The 18,850-nt window shown below is 40.8% G+C and overlaps 2 protein-coding genes across 2 annotated transcripts in view; one reads left to right on the top strand and one right to left on the bottom strand.

The window, feature by feature from the left end:
* Positions 1–6,577, top strand: part of IL16 (interleukin 16) — a 55,391-nt gene extending 48,814 nt beyond the window's left edge. Inside the window, exons 18-22 of the mRNA XM_034784545.1 lie at positions 1,268–1,451; positions 2,576–2,677; positions 3,833–4,085; positions 5,392–5,517; positions 6,083–6,577. Of these exons, the coding sequence (XP_034640436.1) occupies positions 1,268–1,451; positions 2,576–2,677; positions 3,833–4,085; positions 5,392–5,517; positions 6,083–6,288 (871 nt within the window). The 3' untranslated portion in view covers positions 6,289–6,577. The remainder of the gene's footprint in view (positions 1–1,267; positions 1,452–2,575; positions 2,678–3,832; positions 4,086–5,391; positions 5,518–6,082) is intronic.
* A 5,600-nt stretch (positions 6,578–12,177) lies between these two features.
* Positions 12,178–18,102, bottom strand: STARD5 (StAR related lipid transfer domain containing 5). Its single transcript, XM_034784802.1, has 6 exons — positions 17,934–18,102; positions 16,936–16,985; positions 16,678–16,810; positions 15,166–15,283; positions 13,793–13,886; positions 12,178–13,158 (listed from the first exon to the last, which is right to left on the bottom strand). Exons 1-6 carry the CDS (start codon positions 18,021–18,023, stop codon positions 13,011–13,013), a joined length of 633 nt encoding a protein of 210 aa, XP_034640693.1. The 5' UTR covers positions 18,024–18,102; the 3' UTR covers positions 12,178–13,010.
* Positions 18,103–18,850: the final 748 nt, after the last annotated feature.

The following is an 18,850-nucleotide window of genomic DNA, read 5'->3' as shown; positions in this document are numbered from 1 at the left end:
AAGTCCATACAGCTGCTCCTACCCCTTTATTTCAATGCTACCAATTTGCCAACATTTTAGGCCAAGTTCTGCTGTTATATCAGCGCATTGATGGTCTTTTTGGATCAGTAAAGGAGAAGGTCTGACTGCTGCCACACCAGATGAAGTAGCCAGCACGGGTTCCATACCTTCCCCAAAACAATGCATTGCACATCCCCAGAGAGGTCTTGCCTCTTAAGGATTTGCACTGCTCAGGTTATCAACATTAGATTTTTTTAATAACCATTTTTTCATAATATTTTATAAATATCTAACCAGGTGAGGAATCTAGAAAAGAATAGCTAAATAAACTAGAATTAAAATGTTGGGGAAGTTATTTTAAAAGCAGGACGTGAACCTCCCAAACCTTGCCTCCTGTTCTCCAAGGGTGTCCCAGTATGTAATTCAAAATATATTGTACATAAATGTTTTTAGTTTAGTCTCTGTTTTGCAGACATGCCCTCTGTGGTGTTAGTTTGATGTGACAGTGTCATTAAATAAAGAGGGGGAGGCTATGTGCTTAACAGCTTTTACAAAGGTTATAGTTTGTGATGAATTAATGTCATGGGCCTTGGGGTTATGGTTTGGATAAGCATCTGCACTCTCAGGTGCGCATCTGAACCTTTGGTAACTGCAAAAGTGGGATGGGTATTTCCTAGCTCAAATTTGAAACACAATGAAAACAATCTCTCTCACAAGAGTCTGATATAATTACAAGAGTGTGGTACTTTTGCTACCCGTTTCCAATCCCAGGTATAACTAGGAAGTCTGGAGTCACATTAAAAAAGAAAAAAAAAAAGTTATCTGAACTTTTTTCCAATGCCCAGGGAAGGTTCAATTTGAGTTGGGGCAAAGTTTCAAGAGAGCTCTTATTCCTTCATGTGAATGCTCACACAAGTGTGTCATCACTGAAGCACAGGGTGACCAGACTGCAAGTGTGAAAAATCGGGACAGGGATGGGGGGTAATAGGTGCCTATATAAGACAAAGCCCCGAATATCAGGACTGTCCCTATAAAATCGGGACGTCTGGTCACCCTACTGAGGCAGCAACCCTGCCACCTCTTGGTATGTTACACAGTAGGCATTACTGGGAACAAATAAATAGAGATCTGAACCACTTGGCCCATTACCAGTTAAACTCTAGTATGATCAAAATATGAAGATTCCAGAATTGCCTGTTCTGTGCCACAGTGTGGAAGCTGCTATCACAAATTAATGTTGCTTTTTTCCCTTTTCAAAATGGAAAAGCCTCTCTGAACTGAGAGACTATACTGTGAGTTTAACAGACAGAGGGAAAGAGGAAGAGAAACAGGAACACTGTTCATCTCAAGCATCTGGTGTGTCCGGGCAGTCAGTCATCTCTCTGCTTTCCCCTGAAGAATTAAAGAAGCTTATAGAAGAAGTAAAATCACTAGATGAGGCTACCTTAAAGGTAAGTCCACTTTTCTGTGCACGCTATTCTGAAAAAATAGTGTTTAATTTTTGCTATGTGAAATTCTTACAAACACAACACCAATATTAATATGTAATAGTAATGCTCAGTTCTTTCAACCATAAATCTCAAATCACTTTACAAAGATGGCTAAGAATTATCAGCTCGATTTTACAGATGGGATAACTGAGGTGCAGAGAGGGCAAAGCCAACGTTTTCAAAAGTGTGCACCAATTTTAGGTACCCAACTAGAGATACCTTAAAGAGGCCTGATTTTCAGAGGCAGTGAACACCCATTTCACTCAACAGGAGTTGTGGGAGCTCAGAAGAGCTGAAAATCAGGCCTTAATTGTCTCTCATTTGGGCAATCAATAGGAACGGACATTTCTGAAGACTTTGGTCTAAATGGCTTGGTCAAGATCATATAATTAGAGGAAGCGCAGAGAATAAAATCTAGGCTTAGTTCAGTGGCCTGTCCACCAAGCTATGCATCCAGCTACAGAAAAGCACATTGTTATGAGACAAGTGAAGATAAATTAATCAGTTTCTCTTAAGAAAGAGTGTTATACTTGAATCCTTAAGAACACTGAGTATGTGCTACTAAAAAAAAAAAAAAAGGAATTTCCCCTGTAATCTAAAAGGGTAACAGACTGAAACAGCTCATTCCAGGCTATTGTTAAAATTAAAACTTTAACAAAATGTACATTAAAAATAGCAACCCAGCTTAGAAGTCATTTTTGAGCCACAGACCATTATTCATTGAGTAGGATGAGTTGTAGATAACAAAAGTTTTTTCCTCTCACAGTTAGAAGACCATGTACATAGTTCTCACCATTGAGCCAATAATATTTTCTCTCTCTATTTCAGTAGTGATCAGTGATCTTTAATATATTGTAATTTACAGCCATTCACTGAAGCAGCAAAACTTTTAGACACAAACTCATTCATAAGATATGATACCCAGGTGAAGTTAGCCCATTAAATAAAAACAAATACAGAGTTTGTCTTAGCCATCTAAGTGCCACTGCAGAATACACAGTGGATACAGAAGAAAATATACAGATCTTCTAGTAATCTTGAATTATAGTAGGATGTATCCGAAATTATTTTTTTTCTGTGTTTAGCAATTTGATGATATTCAGGTTACAATTTTGCATAAAGAAGAAGATGCTGGTCTTGGATTCAGCCTGGCAGGAGGAATCGATCTAGAAAACAAAGTTGTTACTGTAAGTAGCATCACTCATAAAATACTCCCAAAATAAACAATCAGTCTAAAAAAAGGTGGCAAAAAAATGGAATGGGTTGAAAAGAGAACGTCAAAAATGGAAAAGGTTTGGAAGCTAAGACCTATGAGGACAGATTAAAGAAACTGGGCAAGTTCAAGGCTAGAGAAAATAAGAATATGGTGGGAATGATAGTCTGTACATAAGGAAATAATAAAAAATTAGAGCTGGACAATGTGATTTCAACTGGAAAGTGTTCTCTCTCTCTCTCTCTCTCTCTCTCTCAAAAAAAAGGGGGGTTCATCAAAAATGAAAACTTTCTGCAAAAAAATATTTCAAATGGAAAATTTTGAAACAAAATTTTAATTTTGAATTGAGGTTCATGTCATTTCATTTCGGTTTTCAATTTTTTTTTCAGATTTTTGGGTTTTCCCCTTTTTGTCACCTTATGCAAACAAACAAACAATATCTAGGTTTCCCCCCATCTTTTCCTTTTCCTACTCTGTAACTTTTCGAACTTTGAAAAAGTTTGAGTGACAAAAAGAAAAATGGAATTAATTTTGCCACTCCATTTTTTCAGAACTTCCTTTTTAAAAAATATAGCTCCTTAACAGTACCCAGCAACCCTACATAAGCAGCAAAGGGCAGGAAATGGAAAAGAATTTATGGTGGCAGAAGATAATTAGCAAACTGGAATGAAATGTTGCCAGAAAACTGGGATTAGCATGCCTATTTTAAGTGCAATGGGATATTTAATCATCAATAGTGATGAAGGCCTTCAGGAGCACAGTACCTACTGCAGCATAGATTCAGCATGGACTCAGAGGAAGATGGTCATCTACTAAATAACCAATCCCTCTTTTCAGACTCCTGACTCTCTCTCTTTTTTAAGTCAATGGTGCAGATTCAGGACAAGATGACTGACCTGGTTAGACTCTGTGAAATCTGATGGCTAATAGCATAAGGTGGTACCAGCTACAAGTCACCCAGTATCTCCTGTATCTTAATAAGCTTCTACCACAACAATTACAATCCATGAGCCTTAAAAATCAGCTCTCTTTCTTGCTAAGAAATGAAAATGTGTCACATTTCAAGTTTACTAACTGTGAGACTTAGTCACGTCTTCTCTTTTTTTGTGGCGGTTGGGGTCTCTAATAGGTTCACAGAGTATTTCCTAATGGACTAGCATCTCAGGAAGGAACTATCCAGAAAGGAGATGAAGTCTTATCCATTAATGGGAAGTCTCTTAAAGGTGCCACTCACAACGATGCTTTGGCGATCATGCGCCAGGCTCGGCCGCCAAGGCAAGCCGTCGTAGTGACTAAAAAAGCTAAAGAGGAAGAAAAAAGTCTTAATGTTTCAGTTGACTCTACTACGTATTCTACAGAAAGTGAAACCTCAACAGAAGCTAGTGAGTACTTTACACCTGCAATAAACTACATCCACTACCTATCTAGATATTTATATACCACCACAGAATCCTTGCCCTTTAAAAAGGGTTGCATGGGATTTAGCTAGACAAATCTTGGAGTTGTGATTAAAAGTTGTACAACTGTTTAAAAATCCAGGAAGTAGGCTTTAAACAACCTGTTACTCAGTTGATACTGCTCTCTGCTGTCCAAAGTCCCAGTCCTGCAAAATCTATCAGCTGAATCAAGATTCTAGGTGTATATATAAATAATCATTATGAAATTACAGATTGAAATCTATGCAGTCTTCAGTATAAATCAGAGTTGCAATTTTGTAACATAAAATATTGACAATTTCATGTAAAACAACATATGCTATTTTATTCTGTATAATTATGTGATAGATGCTGATTTGGGGCTCAGCTGTATATGAAGAAAAAAATCAATTAATATTGGTGGGGAAAAGGTATGCTGGGAAAATGCAATAAATAAAGATATTATAGGTCTGTTAGTTTTACTAAGAAGTTATATATACACACACGTTACATAATTCACTAAACTGCACCAAAAAGTAAGATTCCTCAAAATGGAGCGCTAAAAAAATTCAGATAATGTCAAGCGTAGTTAACAGGATTAACTACATGTGTAATGGCTACTCATGGGAGCAGTAATGAACTTTCATTTCAAGACCCTAAAAGTTCCTGTGTTGTGAAAAATATTTTATTTGAAAGGATACTTTCTCCAGATTACCTAAATCATACGCTGGCCTCCAGCACACCAGCTGGCTATATTCAAAACATATAGAGGACATACAGTTTTGTAGAATCATCTTCATTCTTAGGATTTTTTTTCAGAAGTCAGAGCTTTGTAATCATATTTACATATCCCAAATAAACATTACTGGCTGTTTAGGTAATATTAGTTTTAATCTTACCATCAGGTCACTTGTATTGAACACTTAATTTTGGAATATATACAGTATATGGAAATGTTAATGTGGCTCTAGCATGTTTATGTAATTCAAGCAAATACTGTTTATATTAAATCCAACCTATTCATTCGGCTCAGATTTCAATACACTAAAAATACACACACACACCCCGCACCTCCCACATAACCTTCTGTAGGAGCAATTAACAACTTTACAGTGAGCAAAAAGATGAAGAAAATTGTCATTTTCTGCCTTGTTTTGCTCTATCATTTACTTACCTACAAAAATTAAACAAACAAAAACTCATTCTTTGTTCAGATGTTTTCACTTTTCAGAATATTTTGTACCCCTCCTGATACCATTCTATTCCTTTCCAGCAACTGAAGACACAATCTGCACTGTAACTCTGGAAAAGACACCTGCTGGCTTAGGATTCAGTCTGGAAGGAGGGAAAGGCTCCATCCACGGAGATAAACCCATCATCATCAACAGGATTTTTAAAGGTAGAGGTGTTTAAACACACACACTCTCTCTCTCTCTCTCTCTATTTATTTACACACACACACACACACACACACACACACACACACGGTCAGATCCTCAGCTGCGGTAAACTGGAGTAGTTCCATTGACTGATCTACACCAGATGAGGATCCAGTCCATGATAATTTTTATTTAAACTGCAGCATTACATTTCGTTGTGCGGGATGAACTCCTTGCTCTGTAATTAGACCAGACGCATTTTATACCATTTATACAGAAACACACTTCTTCTTTTGCATGGAAATGGCAACATTTACAAGTCAGCAGAAAGGTTTGAAATCCATTTGAGGGCTTCAGAAGATGCAGGGTGCACTTTTGCTATACCTCCTGGAAATGAAAAAAGGGGGCACTTGTTCACAATGTGTTCAGTGGTTTGGAGGTCTCTACATCTGCACTGTGGCAAATACTTGGTGCATCAGATGTGCACATCTTCCATGTAACGTCCTAGTACAACTATCCATAATTACAACAACAAAAGATTTCCCCACACAAAAGAACTGAAGTAAATTCATTGTCTCCCCACAGGAGTTGCATCAGAACAAAGCAGCACTGTTCAGCCTGGCGATGAGCTATTGCAAGTGCACACAATTGTTATGCAAGGACTCACCCGTTTTGAAGCTTGGAATATCATCAAGGCATTACCTGATGGGCCCATCACTGCTATCATCAAGAGGAAAAATCCAAGTTCTGTTACCACCAAATCATCTGAAACTTTGCAAGGAGAAGAATGAAACTGCAGCCAGTATTAAAACAAACAAACCAACCAACCCAGAACATTTCATTACTTAAAGCCATTTACCAACACAGCAGAGATATTGTGAAAGTGCAGATGATCATATTGCAAGTTTTACAGATGTCTTTGCAACCGCACAGCAAGTTGTCTGGAATAAGAGACTGATATAAAATGCTCACAATTCCTTTTACAATATTCATAAGCAGCTGTTGAAAACTGTAGAAGACTAAAAAAGGGTCTTCATATAATGAGTGTAATAAAATGTGTGAAAATTGCAGTACTCTCTATCCCATGTAAATCAATTTGATGGTGTCATAGAGTAGCGTGCAAAGTTAATTTAACCACCAAATTTAAGGAAAATTAGAAACAGGCCAAAACCCTAAGGCAGATTCTCAGTCCTGCTCCAGAGACTGACCACAAACCCTAGCTGGGGACTCCGTAACATAGGGTAGCTCTCGGTGGGTGCAGAATAGAAATGGTTGGCTCCTAAATTTCCCTCCCCACAGCTTCCAGCACATGGGGAAGGGAGGAAGACAGGGCAAGTAGCCAAAGAAGGATGGGCTCTATCCAGCACAAAGGAGCCAGGGCCACCCAGTGGAGAAGGGGAATTCTTTGCTAGCATAAAGCTGGCTCTGCTGCCTTCTACACCAGTTGCCCCACACCCCCATTGTAAGGGGAAAAAGAGGATGTTTGGGGGTATTCTGGGGTCACGAGAGGGAGAGGAGAGGACGGGACAAGATGGAGCTCTGCTATGTCCTATCTTCCCCTGGTGTAACAGTCGGACACATAAGTTAGAGTTGCACTGGACAGCAATCATTTGCTCAGTGGCCAAGCAGCCCTGAAACAAGGAGTGACTAGTTCTCTGCAGCGCTCCCACCCCTAAATCGGACGAAGTAGAGAATCAAGCTAATATAAATGCAAATCTCCTTTGTCTGAGCGAGAATTGAGCACATGCATCTGAAGAATATTGTACCGCAGCACAGTATTTACTGTGAAACATACCCAGGCATTGCATTGTGAATTAAAAATATCCTCAGTACAGGGTTGAGAATTTTGACAGGCATTCAGGGATTGCTCTGCTCAGTGCTGCAATGCCTACATGATTCAGGAGCCTAAGTCATCAAAAGTCACATTTCATTGAAAGTCAATGGGTCCCTAAGTGTCGACGTCACCTCTGAAAATGAGACTTAGGCCCTGAACACTGAGCAAAGCAATACCTAAATACTTTTAAAAATCTGGCCCAGAGGAATGAGGACATTTAGAACTGAACCTGGTTGTCTGAATATATAGTTTGTGTAATTTTTAACATCACTGCATTAGTATTTTAAATGAAAATATCAGTGATTGATTATGGGATTTAAGGCTCATTGAGCCAGCTGGTGACTGGAAATACTAAATACCTTGGGGACAGATCTGGCACTGATGGTTACACAAGGCATGCCATTGCTTCAAATGGAGAGTTCTGTGCAAAATAGCGTACTACAGCATCTTTGTCACGGTTTGTAAGTACCCCCAAGATTTGACCAGTCTTCAGTACCTACTAGTACAGTACCCTGGAAGATATTACCTCCTGGATCTCCTCCATGTATTTCTATCACTTATAATAGAATTTAAACTAACAGTAAGTTAATGAAACTGTAACTTATTTGCTTAATTTATTATTGTGCTAAAACTAAAAGACAAGAAGGGAACAAATTCTGTGATTCGTGCTAGTTCAGATACAGTAAACGAATGCATAATCAATATGAATGACAAAAAAAAAAGCCTTAAGAGCATTGGAATCGGTGGTTCAACAGTCCAACTATTTCCCCCCCTCTTTGCTTAAAGAGATGTTGCTGAAGGCAGCACCAAGCATGGATTGTTCCACTGTTACCACTGCTAGTACAATTTTAAGGTTTTGTTATTTTTAAAATATACAACGGCCTTAAACACTGAGACAAGTTTTTGCACATTTTTATTGGCCCCACATTTTCAAAATAAGTCTCTTATTGTGTACATGCACCTAGCACTGCATTATCATTATGATTTGTATTATCAGATTCACCCAGGAGCCCCAGTCATGGACCAGAGTCTTATTATACAAGATGCTGTACAAACGGAACAAAAAGACAGTCCCTGCTCCAAAGAGCTGTCCTATGACAGATGAAGTTGCTGCTTAGTTTGGTCAAGACAATGCCTCTTTGCCCTGTGGTCCTTTTGGTCTCCTCAGACCTGCTTTGTTAATATAGGGACATAACATTAAGATCACTGATTATTACATACCACGGTGTTAATCCTAAAGGGCAGGTTCCTGAAAAGCACAAAAGCAATTGTTATTCTTTAATCAACAGTCAAAAGAAATATTGTAGCAATAGGCAATGTGAAGATAAGCAATACAAGAGTCTAGTCAAGCCATGACTACCTTTTTTTGCACAGTATATATTTTACAATTTCCTGTTTAGCGCTCTCTCTATGTGAAATCTCATCTGGTTAGCCACTTCTAAGTAAATATCATTTCCACAGTGTGTATACAGGAAGATCAAAATTTTAAAAGCAGCTGTCCATACAGATCAGTGGTTCTCAACCTGGAGTATGCGTATTCCTAGGGATATGCAGAGGTCTTCTGGGGGGTACATCAACTTATCTAGATATTGGCTAATTTTACACCAGCCTACATGAAAAGCACTAGCAAAGTCAGTACAAGCTACAATTTCATATAGACAATGACTTGTTTATACTGCTCTATATACTATACACTGAAATGTAGGTACAATATTTATATTCCAATTGATTTATTTTACAATTATATGGTAAAAATGAAAAAGTCAGCAGTTTTTCAGTAATAGTGAGCTGTGACACTTTTGTATTTTTATGTTTGTTTTGTAAACAAGTAGTTTTTAAGTGAGGTAAAACTTGGGGGTACGCAAGACAAATCAGAAAGGTTGAGAGCCACTGATACAGATAACATGAAAAATCTGAATCAATGATCACTTCAGCAGCTGTCCAGTGAAGCAGGCCCTGAGCTCGTTAGCTCTGTTCTGGCTCAAGTCTGCAAAAGCCAGGTCAAACTCTTTTTGTGGGTTTTCACAGCCTTGCTCAGAAAGACTGAGAGATTGTATTAGATAACAGTCCTTGTACAGGGCAGAAAGAGAGAGATTGTATGAGATAACAGTCCATGTACAGGGCGGCCTGCAGTAGCATCAGCTTTAGTCATTAAACAAAAAAATCATCCAAAACTTCAACCAAGCTTTTCAAAGGTTGTAATAATTTCAGATCACCTGCCTGCTCCTTCCTCTCCTGGCTACCAGTCTTTTAGGTTTCTGAACCTCTGCATTTCCTGGTTCTGGCTGACACCAAAAACGGAAATGTTAATGTACCATGTAAAACAGAAGTGTCTCCCAGTATTCCAGTCTCTCCCAAAGCAGGAAGTCCCAGAAATCTTACAAGACAGCCTGTACTTACAAATTTCCAGCCTACTTTGGCAGAGTAGAGGGCTCATGGAGCAGTCCGGTGATGGGCTGAACACCCTCAGATCTTGTTGAACCGCGTGTGCTCAGCACATCACAGGACCAATCCTTTAAATTGTTCAGATTCTGGTTCTGTCCCTCTGACCAATATTTATTCATGGGTAATGCCGTTGACCTCAAAAGGACTACAGGCATGAGTGAAGGTGGTTGGATCAGGCCTAAGGTTTAGATAAACCCTTGATCTTTTGAGTGCTTGAACAACACAAGGCCCTCATCCTGCAAAAACTTTACACACGTACTTAATTTTACACACCTTGAGTTGTCCTACTGACCACTCACTGTGCATAAAGTTAAAGCATGAACCTAAGACTTTGCAGGACAGGCGCCCAAACCACTCTCTCACAAAATCACTTGTCATTCTTCAGAGTTGCAGTATGCAGCAGTCTAAGTTAAAAACAAAAAAATCCAAAAAACTCGGACTAGACAAAAGCTGAAGGGCTCAATCCTGCAAGATGCTGAGTACTCTCCCTCCCTCACTAAAATATCTACCTAAGGACTCATCCTGCAGCCATCTCCATAGTTTCCGAGTAGCTAAGGGCATTCACAACCTCACAGGATTGGCCTTAAGCTCCAACAGAGCACGGAGCAATCTTGAAAGGTGCAGAGCTCCTTTGAGTCTCATTGGCAATGGGAGTTGAGGGGACACTATGACAGAGTTAAAGGATAATTCAGAAGAACAAAAATGTGAAACAGAAAATATTTTATTTAAATTTGCAACACACACTGGCAAGTTTTAAAAACGCCAGTCACAAAAGAGACTAAAATTTAACCCCCCTTCCCTAAAATTCTATTATATACATTAAAAACTACAGTGGAAATATTTGTACATAAATGTCCCACAAACCACACCACATATGCAACAAACACAAGAACAGAAATTTAAATGTATTAACATAAATAAATACTTAATAAAGTAAAAGCATGAAAATTACAACCTAATTTACATGTTTGCAACTCAACAATCATAAATTATCATTTTTTCTTTTATAAAAGGATAAATGAATAGTATGCGGTTTATAATAACCTCTGACATTACCTAAGTAACCAGCTACATAAATATTTTCGATGGCTGCATACTGCACTGCATATTACACCAATAGCTGATTTCCTAAGATATGCCATGGGGTGTGTCAGTCTTGGAGACATAAACAAGAAGGTCCTACTTTTATGAACAAGCAAGTCAAGATTAGCCCAGAGCACTTTACAGAAAGGACTTTTCACAAGTTCACAACACTTTCAACAACATATTGGAAAATTGTTCAAATGCATGATCATTTCAAATGCAGTTAGAAAAATGACAAGAAAAGTGCTTCAATACATCTCTTTATTTATTGCCATTATGTCAGTGCAGTATGACAATTTGTAATCAGAATTTTTGGGTAGAGAGGGGATGATGGGAGAGGACAAGGCCCAGGGATCTGTGAATTGGTTGAGGATATTAGGCTCTGATTCAGCAAAACACTTAAGTATATGCTTAACATTAGCACTGAAGTCAGTCCGACTTCAGCACATGCTGAATCAGGCCCTTATAGTCTAGAATGAGTGGGCCATACATTCTCACCTACCCTATTCATTGTGGTCTACCCCATTTTTTGTGTTGGTCCCAATGTAATATCTCAAACTATACTGATGTAAGCAGCAAAAGAGCTAGCTCTTCCCCTTCAAGAAAGGAACATTGTTTCATATGGGTCATTAGGTAGAATCTGAGATATAACCGGGCTCCCTCGGATCTGACTTATACTGGTGGAACTACATTGACTTCAGCAGAGCTGCTCCTGGTTTTACTCCTGGGGCAATTCTGCGCCCATGCATAATTCATGTCTCCCGCAGATTTCTTTGCTTCCCCGCAGAAAATGATTTTCTGATAAGGAAGCAAAGGGAAGCTGCAAGAGCAGTCACGCACTCTTCCCTAGCAGTGCAGGCACATCGTTTCAGGCATCTGGAGCAGCTGGTGGAGAGGTAAATCACCATGGTGGCTCCTACCCTGCACCGGAATCAGCTGCTAGACCCACGCCAGAAACCTCCCCTGGCTGTAGGAAGCTCAGCATCCTCAGCTGCGGGGGATGGGTTACTGTACTGGGAGCTGCTTCCCCCCCCCCACCAATCCTCACCCCATACACCCAGATCGCCCCCAGCCCTCCATACCTGAACCTCATCCTGAACCTAAACCCCTGCATCTAGAGCCCCCCTGTATCCAGACCACCCTGCAACTGAATCACCCTGACGAGCCCCCCCCCCCACTGAACCCCAGCTAGCTGTACCTGGATCCCCAATCCCCCAGCACCCAGACCCCTCCCACCGAGCCCCCCCGACCCCCCACTGAGGCCCAACCACCGTCACCTGGAACCCCCTGCAGAGTCCCATTGCCCCTGCACCTGGAACCCCCCCCTCCCCCAAGAGCCTCTGCATCCAGATTCCACCCACCCAGACCCCTCACTGATCAGTCTGCACCCAGATTGCTCAATACAGAACCTTCTCACCCCACACCAAGCCCCTCCACACTTAGATCCTGCCTGGTTGAGTCTGCCTGCCCCACACCTGGTGCATCTGGCACAGAGGATCAGGGCCCTGGGGTGTTTCTGAGGCAGGCCCAGCCCTGATGCTGTGTCAGGGTTGAGTGCAACCTTACCACCGAGGTAGTGTCCTGAGATGCGGGAGGGAGGCTGTGCAGCCAGTGGTCTGTGCTCCTCACGGTCATGCTGGAGCCTCCACATTTGTTTGACAAATAAAACTTGCAGAATTTTAAAATAGTGTGTGCATAAATTTTTAGAATTTTTAATTTTTTGGCGCAGAATTCCCTCAGGAGTAACCTGGTTTACACTGATGAAGTATGATCATAAACAGACCTGAAGTGTGGCTTTTGCTCCAGGAGGGGGCAGCAGAACTTCCTCTAGAATACTGTTAGTTGCTGAAATAATGTCACTTATTTTAATAGTTACAAAAATACAGTATGACAAGGTAGTGCATTTTTAAACAGAAAGGCAGGTTCAAAAATAGTAAATCCTATATTAAAAATGGACTTTGCGACTTTGTTCCCACTTCAACTTTCCTACATATCTATATTGTTAGAAAGGCATTGTAGGTTGGTTTCTGATCCCATCATTTCTTCCATTTTTATCTTAATCTAATCTGTTATGCCAGCAATAATAGCCTTTCTTACCCTCCCTTCTAAGTCCCAGCAATGAGACTCGGATTTCCTTTGAGAAAATGCCTCTCAAGTTTTCACTGTCTTTACCGCTTTGGTCAGATTGCTGTAAAATCCAGCCATGCTGCTCGGAAAGAATGAGTCCACTACAGTCTGGGGAAGATAGCCACCAAGATCCGTCTGAAAGAAAGTGAGGACTTGGGTCTTGTCTGGTTCCCTGAGAAAACAAAACATCAGTGCAAGTTATCTTACAACCAGAAGTGTAAAATATTAAGGACTTTATAAGATTTCTTATCTTTGGGATGTGTTATCTATGGATAAATATTTCTATGCCTTTTCCATAGTATGGGCACAAAGCAAACTTCCCGATTACTCACCCATCAATGTGCCTTTACCTACCCCTACAAGGAAAGGATAGTAAATTTCCCAATTAATTTAGGCCCTGATTCAGCAGAGCACTTAAGTATATGCTGAACTTTAAGTATGTGAATTGCCTCTGAAGTCAGTGGGACTACTCATAAAGTTAAGCACATGTTTATGTGTTCTACTGAATCAGATTCTTAATCCTTGGCTTCTCAGCTAAGAATGCCAACAAGGATACCCACTGTGATGATAGTTTCTGTAATGTTAACAGATGTCCACTAGGAAATGGAAAAAAGAGACTAACTCATTTCACCCGGAGCATTAAACATCACTCAGTTTTAATGACAATGTCTACCAGCCACAACCAGATATAAACCAGTAACTGCCAGAGGGTTCTCTCTTGAATGGTGCACATTAATACATACACATGATAGCTATGGATAGGACTTTCAAGTACAGCATATGTAATATTCAAATAGACTTCTTACCCTGGAACAGGTATACAGAAACAACCACAGGGATAATTAAACCCTCTCACATATCTTGGTTGGGGAGGACAGAGTGCATGTTCCACATTGGTTGCTATAAGAAAAAAAATCACTTTAACAGTAAAAGTTTTCTGCCACAGTAAACACCACCAGCTGAAAGGCATTTACAATGAAAGCTAGTCAAAGATTCTTGAGGTTGATGTTCTTTGGCCTGTATTATGCATGGTGATCATAACAAGGCTATCTGGGGGGAGGGATAGCTCAGTGGTTTGAGCATTGGCCTGCTAAACCCAGGGTTGTGAGTTCAATCCTTGAGGGGGCCACTTAGGGATCTGGGGCAAAAATCAGTACTTGGTCCTGCTAGCAGGGGGCTGGATGACCTTTTGGGGTCCCTTCCAGTTCTATGAGATAGGTATATCTCCATAAAAATAATATTCCCTTCTGGCCATCAAATCTATGAATCAAAGTACTGCATGCATTATAGGAATGATTTCTGCTGGTATGGACTGTACACCAAGGCACTTCAAAAGACATTTATTGGGCTTATACAGTATTATGGCACCCAGTGTTTTAATAGTAACTTAAGTTGCTTGCACGCTAATCCAAAAGTAAGATAAATGCATTTCACAAAGATGTTCCTCTCTTGGTCTTTTGAGAAGGCATAATCTCACTGCACATATCTATATCTCTATATATCTATATATAGATATATATATAGATATATAGAGAGAGAGAGATTCCTGCCTGGTGATCCAAAGAGGGAACTGTGGGGCATTGACACTCTTGACTTAAGACTTAATGAAAGATGTAAATGAACGGGAAGAAAGAAAGATGAATATATGCACATAGTACCAGAAGCTTGAAATAGTTGCTCTCTGCAGGAACACTAATCATTGTTGGGGTGCTCTATGGGCAAATCTCTTCACGGTCTTTAGTTAAGCAAAACTTAACAGCTTTCAGTACATCCTATGAAGTGTTCAGAGGCAATGCTTCCGAAGGGACTTTCTTAGACACTTCTACAAGTTCTAAAAAATGTACCCAGCTGAATACTAACTAAAATATCTATTCCTTCTCAGAAGAACACTATGAAAAGGAATGATAGGCAAACAGTATAATCATTCACTGAAGAGTGTAAATATTGCTGATATTCTATATGATGATAATGATGTAATTAAGCACTAATACTTGCTAATAACTATTGATTAAGCATCTTCTGACCAAGATTTTTACTGTATATCCAACATATATATATTTTGAAAAACAAAAAGAATATATCCTGAAAGATTTTCAGTTATATTCACTAACTTACTGTTAATATAAAATATAATACAATACAATATAATATAAATGGATTGGAAATTTAAATATTTTACCAGCAGATGCTATAGTCCCATCTTCATACTGCTTAATTAGCACCACATCTACAAAATCTCTAGGAGAAATAATCTTCATGAAGGCTGATGGGGTAAGAGTTCTGCATATAGAGATAGTCTACAAAATACAAAACGGCATTAAATCACTGTATATGTACATATAAATGCAGTGATGTGCTTCTAACATAGTAAGTGAGAGATTGTGATATCTTTTCTCATGCTTACTTGACAAGCAGTACCATTTATTTCAGTTACACGAATTTGTGGAATAACTTGCTATTCAGCATGAATAAATGTATCAGCTAAGAGTCTTGACTGAAGAGCATTTTTGATGGGAAAAATACAGTGATGAGAGGTGGATCCAATGCCATAAGAACAAGCAACACAATGCTCTTTAAGAAGAGAGTCACCCATGGATACACTCATAGATGTAGTTATTTACAAACTCCAATTTCAGTTAATAACTTTGTTACATCAAACTTGGTGCATAACTTGTTATCCCACAGGAAATTTAACACAGTTCCCTTGTATCTAAACATCTGCTCCACCATGTTTGGTGATAGGTTATATAAGCCGGACAAGTCTGTAAATACAGAATGGAAGACTCTATCATATGTGATTTACAAATGTATCTTTTTGTATTTAATTCTAAATAACTTGAAGATTCTCACAAGCTGATAAAAATAAAGGGCTCTGAAATTCAATTGAATGTTCCCTGCACTCATGCTGGTGTGATACTGAAGAAAGGCAGGATGAGTTCAATGCAGTATGTGCTGTGATGGCAAAATGCCTGAACTAAAGGCTGAGTTAAATATATAAATGACTTTGCATTTGTTGGGTCATGATAAACCTCTTCATTAGTGAAACACAGATTTGTGTATTTTATTTTTTTAAGATTACCTTCTTTTACCAATAACTATTGTTTAAAATATTATGAACACTTATAAGAGTTAGCATGATAAAACAATATAACTTTGGAGTCAGTTCTGAAATTAGAATGGTTATAAAGTGTGTATTGTTTAGCCAACAGGCTATAGCTACTCATTCAAAGGGGTTACAGTGTATTGTGTAAATACATGCAAACATTTTAAATCATATGAGATTTACATTGTCAAAATAAAACGATTTTGTACAGCTTGTTCAAAACAAAAGAATTCCTGGTTACCAATTTCTAACAGTGATTTAAGACTGTGAGTGAGATACACACACCAGGCTGCAATACCTTCTTTAGGATCTTGTAAATATCTGTTTATGTATACACTGTAAGATACAGTATAAGGCACTAAAAATGTGACTGAAAACATAAGGGTCCATTTCCGCTCTCACTGAAACCTCACCTGACATATTTTTGCATGGGTTTAATTATTCCTGGTGCCCCAAGTACATATTTTATTTATTTTTACAATATATTTTTATAGTAATGAGCACATAATTTTCTCTTCAGATTTTTGTAACAGATCTGTTATGTGATGAGAATTTAACCACAATGCTCCTTATTTTCATGGAACTTACATCACTAATAGTTTCAATCAGCTCAAAGTCCTTCACATTTTGGTCCCACTTTGTTCTAAGTCCACCAGCTTCTGGTTTTAAGCACTCCCAGACAGCCTCAGGACTCGCAGAGACAATTCCATCTCCTTTGTATCTGTAGGAAAACAAACATGAAACTAAAATTACCTTTGAATTTTTCTCCTGAACAACAGACAAGAGTTATTCGCTCACACACGGACACCCCCTCTCCCCCTTGTAATTTTGGAATACCTTACTTACATGTTGCCAGAAAACTCAGTTGATGGTCTCCAATAAATTGAAACTTCATTCTATCAATCAAAAGTGAAATAAGTGAAGACAGCCTTCAGACTTGATGTAGCAATTAACAGGCTAATCTCTTTGCCACCGCTAGCTAGCACATTCCAAACCCACGAAAAATGCAGAAATTGGGTTTGTTTTTGGCTTAATTGGCTTGTGAGTTGTTTGTTGGCTAATTTTTGGCTTATTGCTTGTTTGGCTTGTAGCTTGTTCCGTCTTTTTTTTTATCAGCTCCCAGCAAGCAGGGGCAAGGGGGGGTGGGAAGTAATGGTGCACAGTGGCCCCACCATCATCCCAGACTGCACACCAGGGGGATCTAGTCACATAGAGTGTTGGGGTTCTTAGGGATTGGCTTGTTTTGAAATGGGATTCGCTTGATTTTTGGCTTATTGTGAAAGTCGGGGTGCTTATTTACCGTGTGAAAGTTGACAACTGTGCTAGCTAGTTTTCTTTGTCAGTGGTTACTGACTCATTTAAAGGACTGGCAAATACAATAACTTCCAAAGATTTTAATTACAAATCCTAACTCAGTGTCTCTAACCAGAAAGACAACAGTTAACAGCTGAACTGTATAAAAGTCTGAACTGTCACAACAAAGTTGTGATCATGGTTAGCTGCTAACACTTTGCCAGTAGAGTCAGAAAGCTGGAAAAACAACTCGGGGCCTTACTCTGCAGGGGACTGAGCGCCTCCTACTAATTCCCCATGGACCCTTGCTTATCACTGGCGCCTAGACACGAGGGTGATGGGCACTCCCGGAAGACCAGAGAGAGCACGCCGCAGGACCGGCCATGGTTTGAATGGGCACCCTGGGGACCCAACACCCTCCTGCTGCAGCGCCCAGATGAACATACCAGTGACCGGCTTTGCCCTCCCCCGGGGGAGGAACAGGAACCGGGGCAGCCTAGTTGCCATGGCCCCACTGGACTCGCTCCGGAGCCCGGGCCCAGCCTGCTCACCGTGCGCCTACAGCTCCGCCAGCCGCTCGGGTCCTTCCGGTAGAGCTGCACGGTGTCCGCCAGCGAGCGGACCTGCTCCTGGTAAGGCATGGTAGCGACCGGCTCCGCTGCGGCGCTGCACCGGGCCGGCTGGAGGAGGAGCCGCCCACAGGGGGCCGGGCTCTCGCCGATAGGAGCTCCCAGCCTAGGCCGAGCCCAGCGCCTCCCACTCACCTGATGGAGCTGCCCGCGCCTTGGGAGGGACGCAGGGCTCCTGGGCGGGCCTCCCCAGCGCACGGGTCCGCTGCGCTTCCCAGGCCGCCAGCGCCAGCCTCCGCTCCCGGCGGCGGGGCTTAGCAGCGCCCCAGCTGGGCGGCGCGGCGCCTGCGGGCTGCTCCATCCGCCCACCGCGCGGCCCCGGCTGCCCTGCCCGCCCCCGGCACAGCGCCCTGCCCCCTCTTCCCGAGCTGCCCAGTGCTGAGGGAGGGGTGTGTGGGGGTGGGGTGTGTGTGTGTGTGTGTGTGTGAGAGAGAGAGGGGTAGGGAGGGGGGTGTGAGTGTGTGAGAGAGAGAGAGGGAGGAGTGTGGGTTTGTGAGAGGGAGGGAGGAGAGTGTATGTGTGAGAGGGAGGGAGGAAGGAAGGGATACCTGAGAGGGAGGGAGGTGTGTGTGTGAGTGAGACAGACAGGGAGGGGTGTGTGTGAGTGTGAGAGAGAGAGGGAGGTTGAGAGGGGTGGGTGTGAGAGAGCAGAGCATAAAACAAGCCATTGAACCTCACCCAGTAACCTCTGAATCAAGCTCATAACTTCTGTTCCAGCTCAGGTTTCTTCTGCTAGACTCCACACAACTATAAAATGTACTGTAGCAAGAACCCTTTACTTTATCCTTTTTCTAGGATAACATAGACCTCTTCGAACTATGGCATCTTCAGTTGGGACT

The sequence above is a fragment of the Trachemys scripta genome, chromosome 10 (genome assembly GCF_013100865.1).
Source record: "Trachemys scripta elegans isolate TJP31775 chromosome 10, CAS_Tse_1.0, whole genome shotgun sequence".
Taxonomy (NCBI): domain Eukaryota; kingdom Metazoa; phylum Chordata; order Testudines; family Emydidae; genus Trachemys; species Trachemys scripta.
This window is presented reverse-complemented; position numbering and strand designations above follow the sequence as displayed.

Bases quoted from the DNA above. Each gene is read 5' to 3' on its own strand.
- STARD5 (XM_034784802.1), bottom strand. From the start codon at position 18,023: ATGCCTTACCAGGAGCAGGTCCGCTCGCTGGCGGACACCGTGCAGCTC. The intron at 16,811-16,935 runs GTAAGTAAGGTA...GTTTTCCTACAG, and splicing joins ACTGAGTTTTCTGGCAACAT to ATACAAAGGAGATGGAATTG. The intron at 13,159-13,792 runs GTAAGAAGTCTA...TTGTTTTCTCAG, and splicing joins TTCTGTATACCTGTTCCAGG to GGAACCAGACAAGACCCAAG.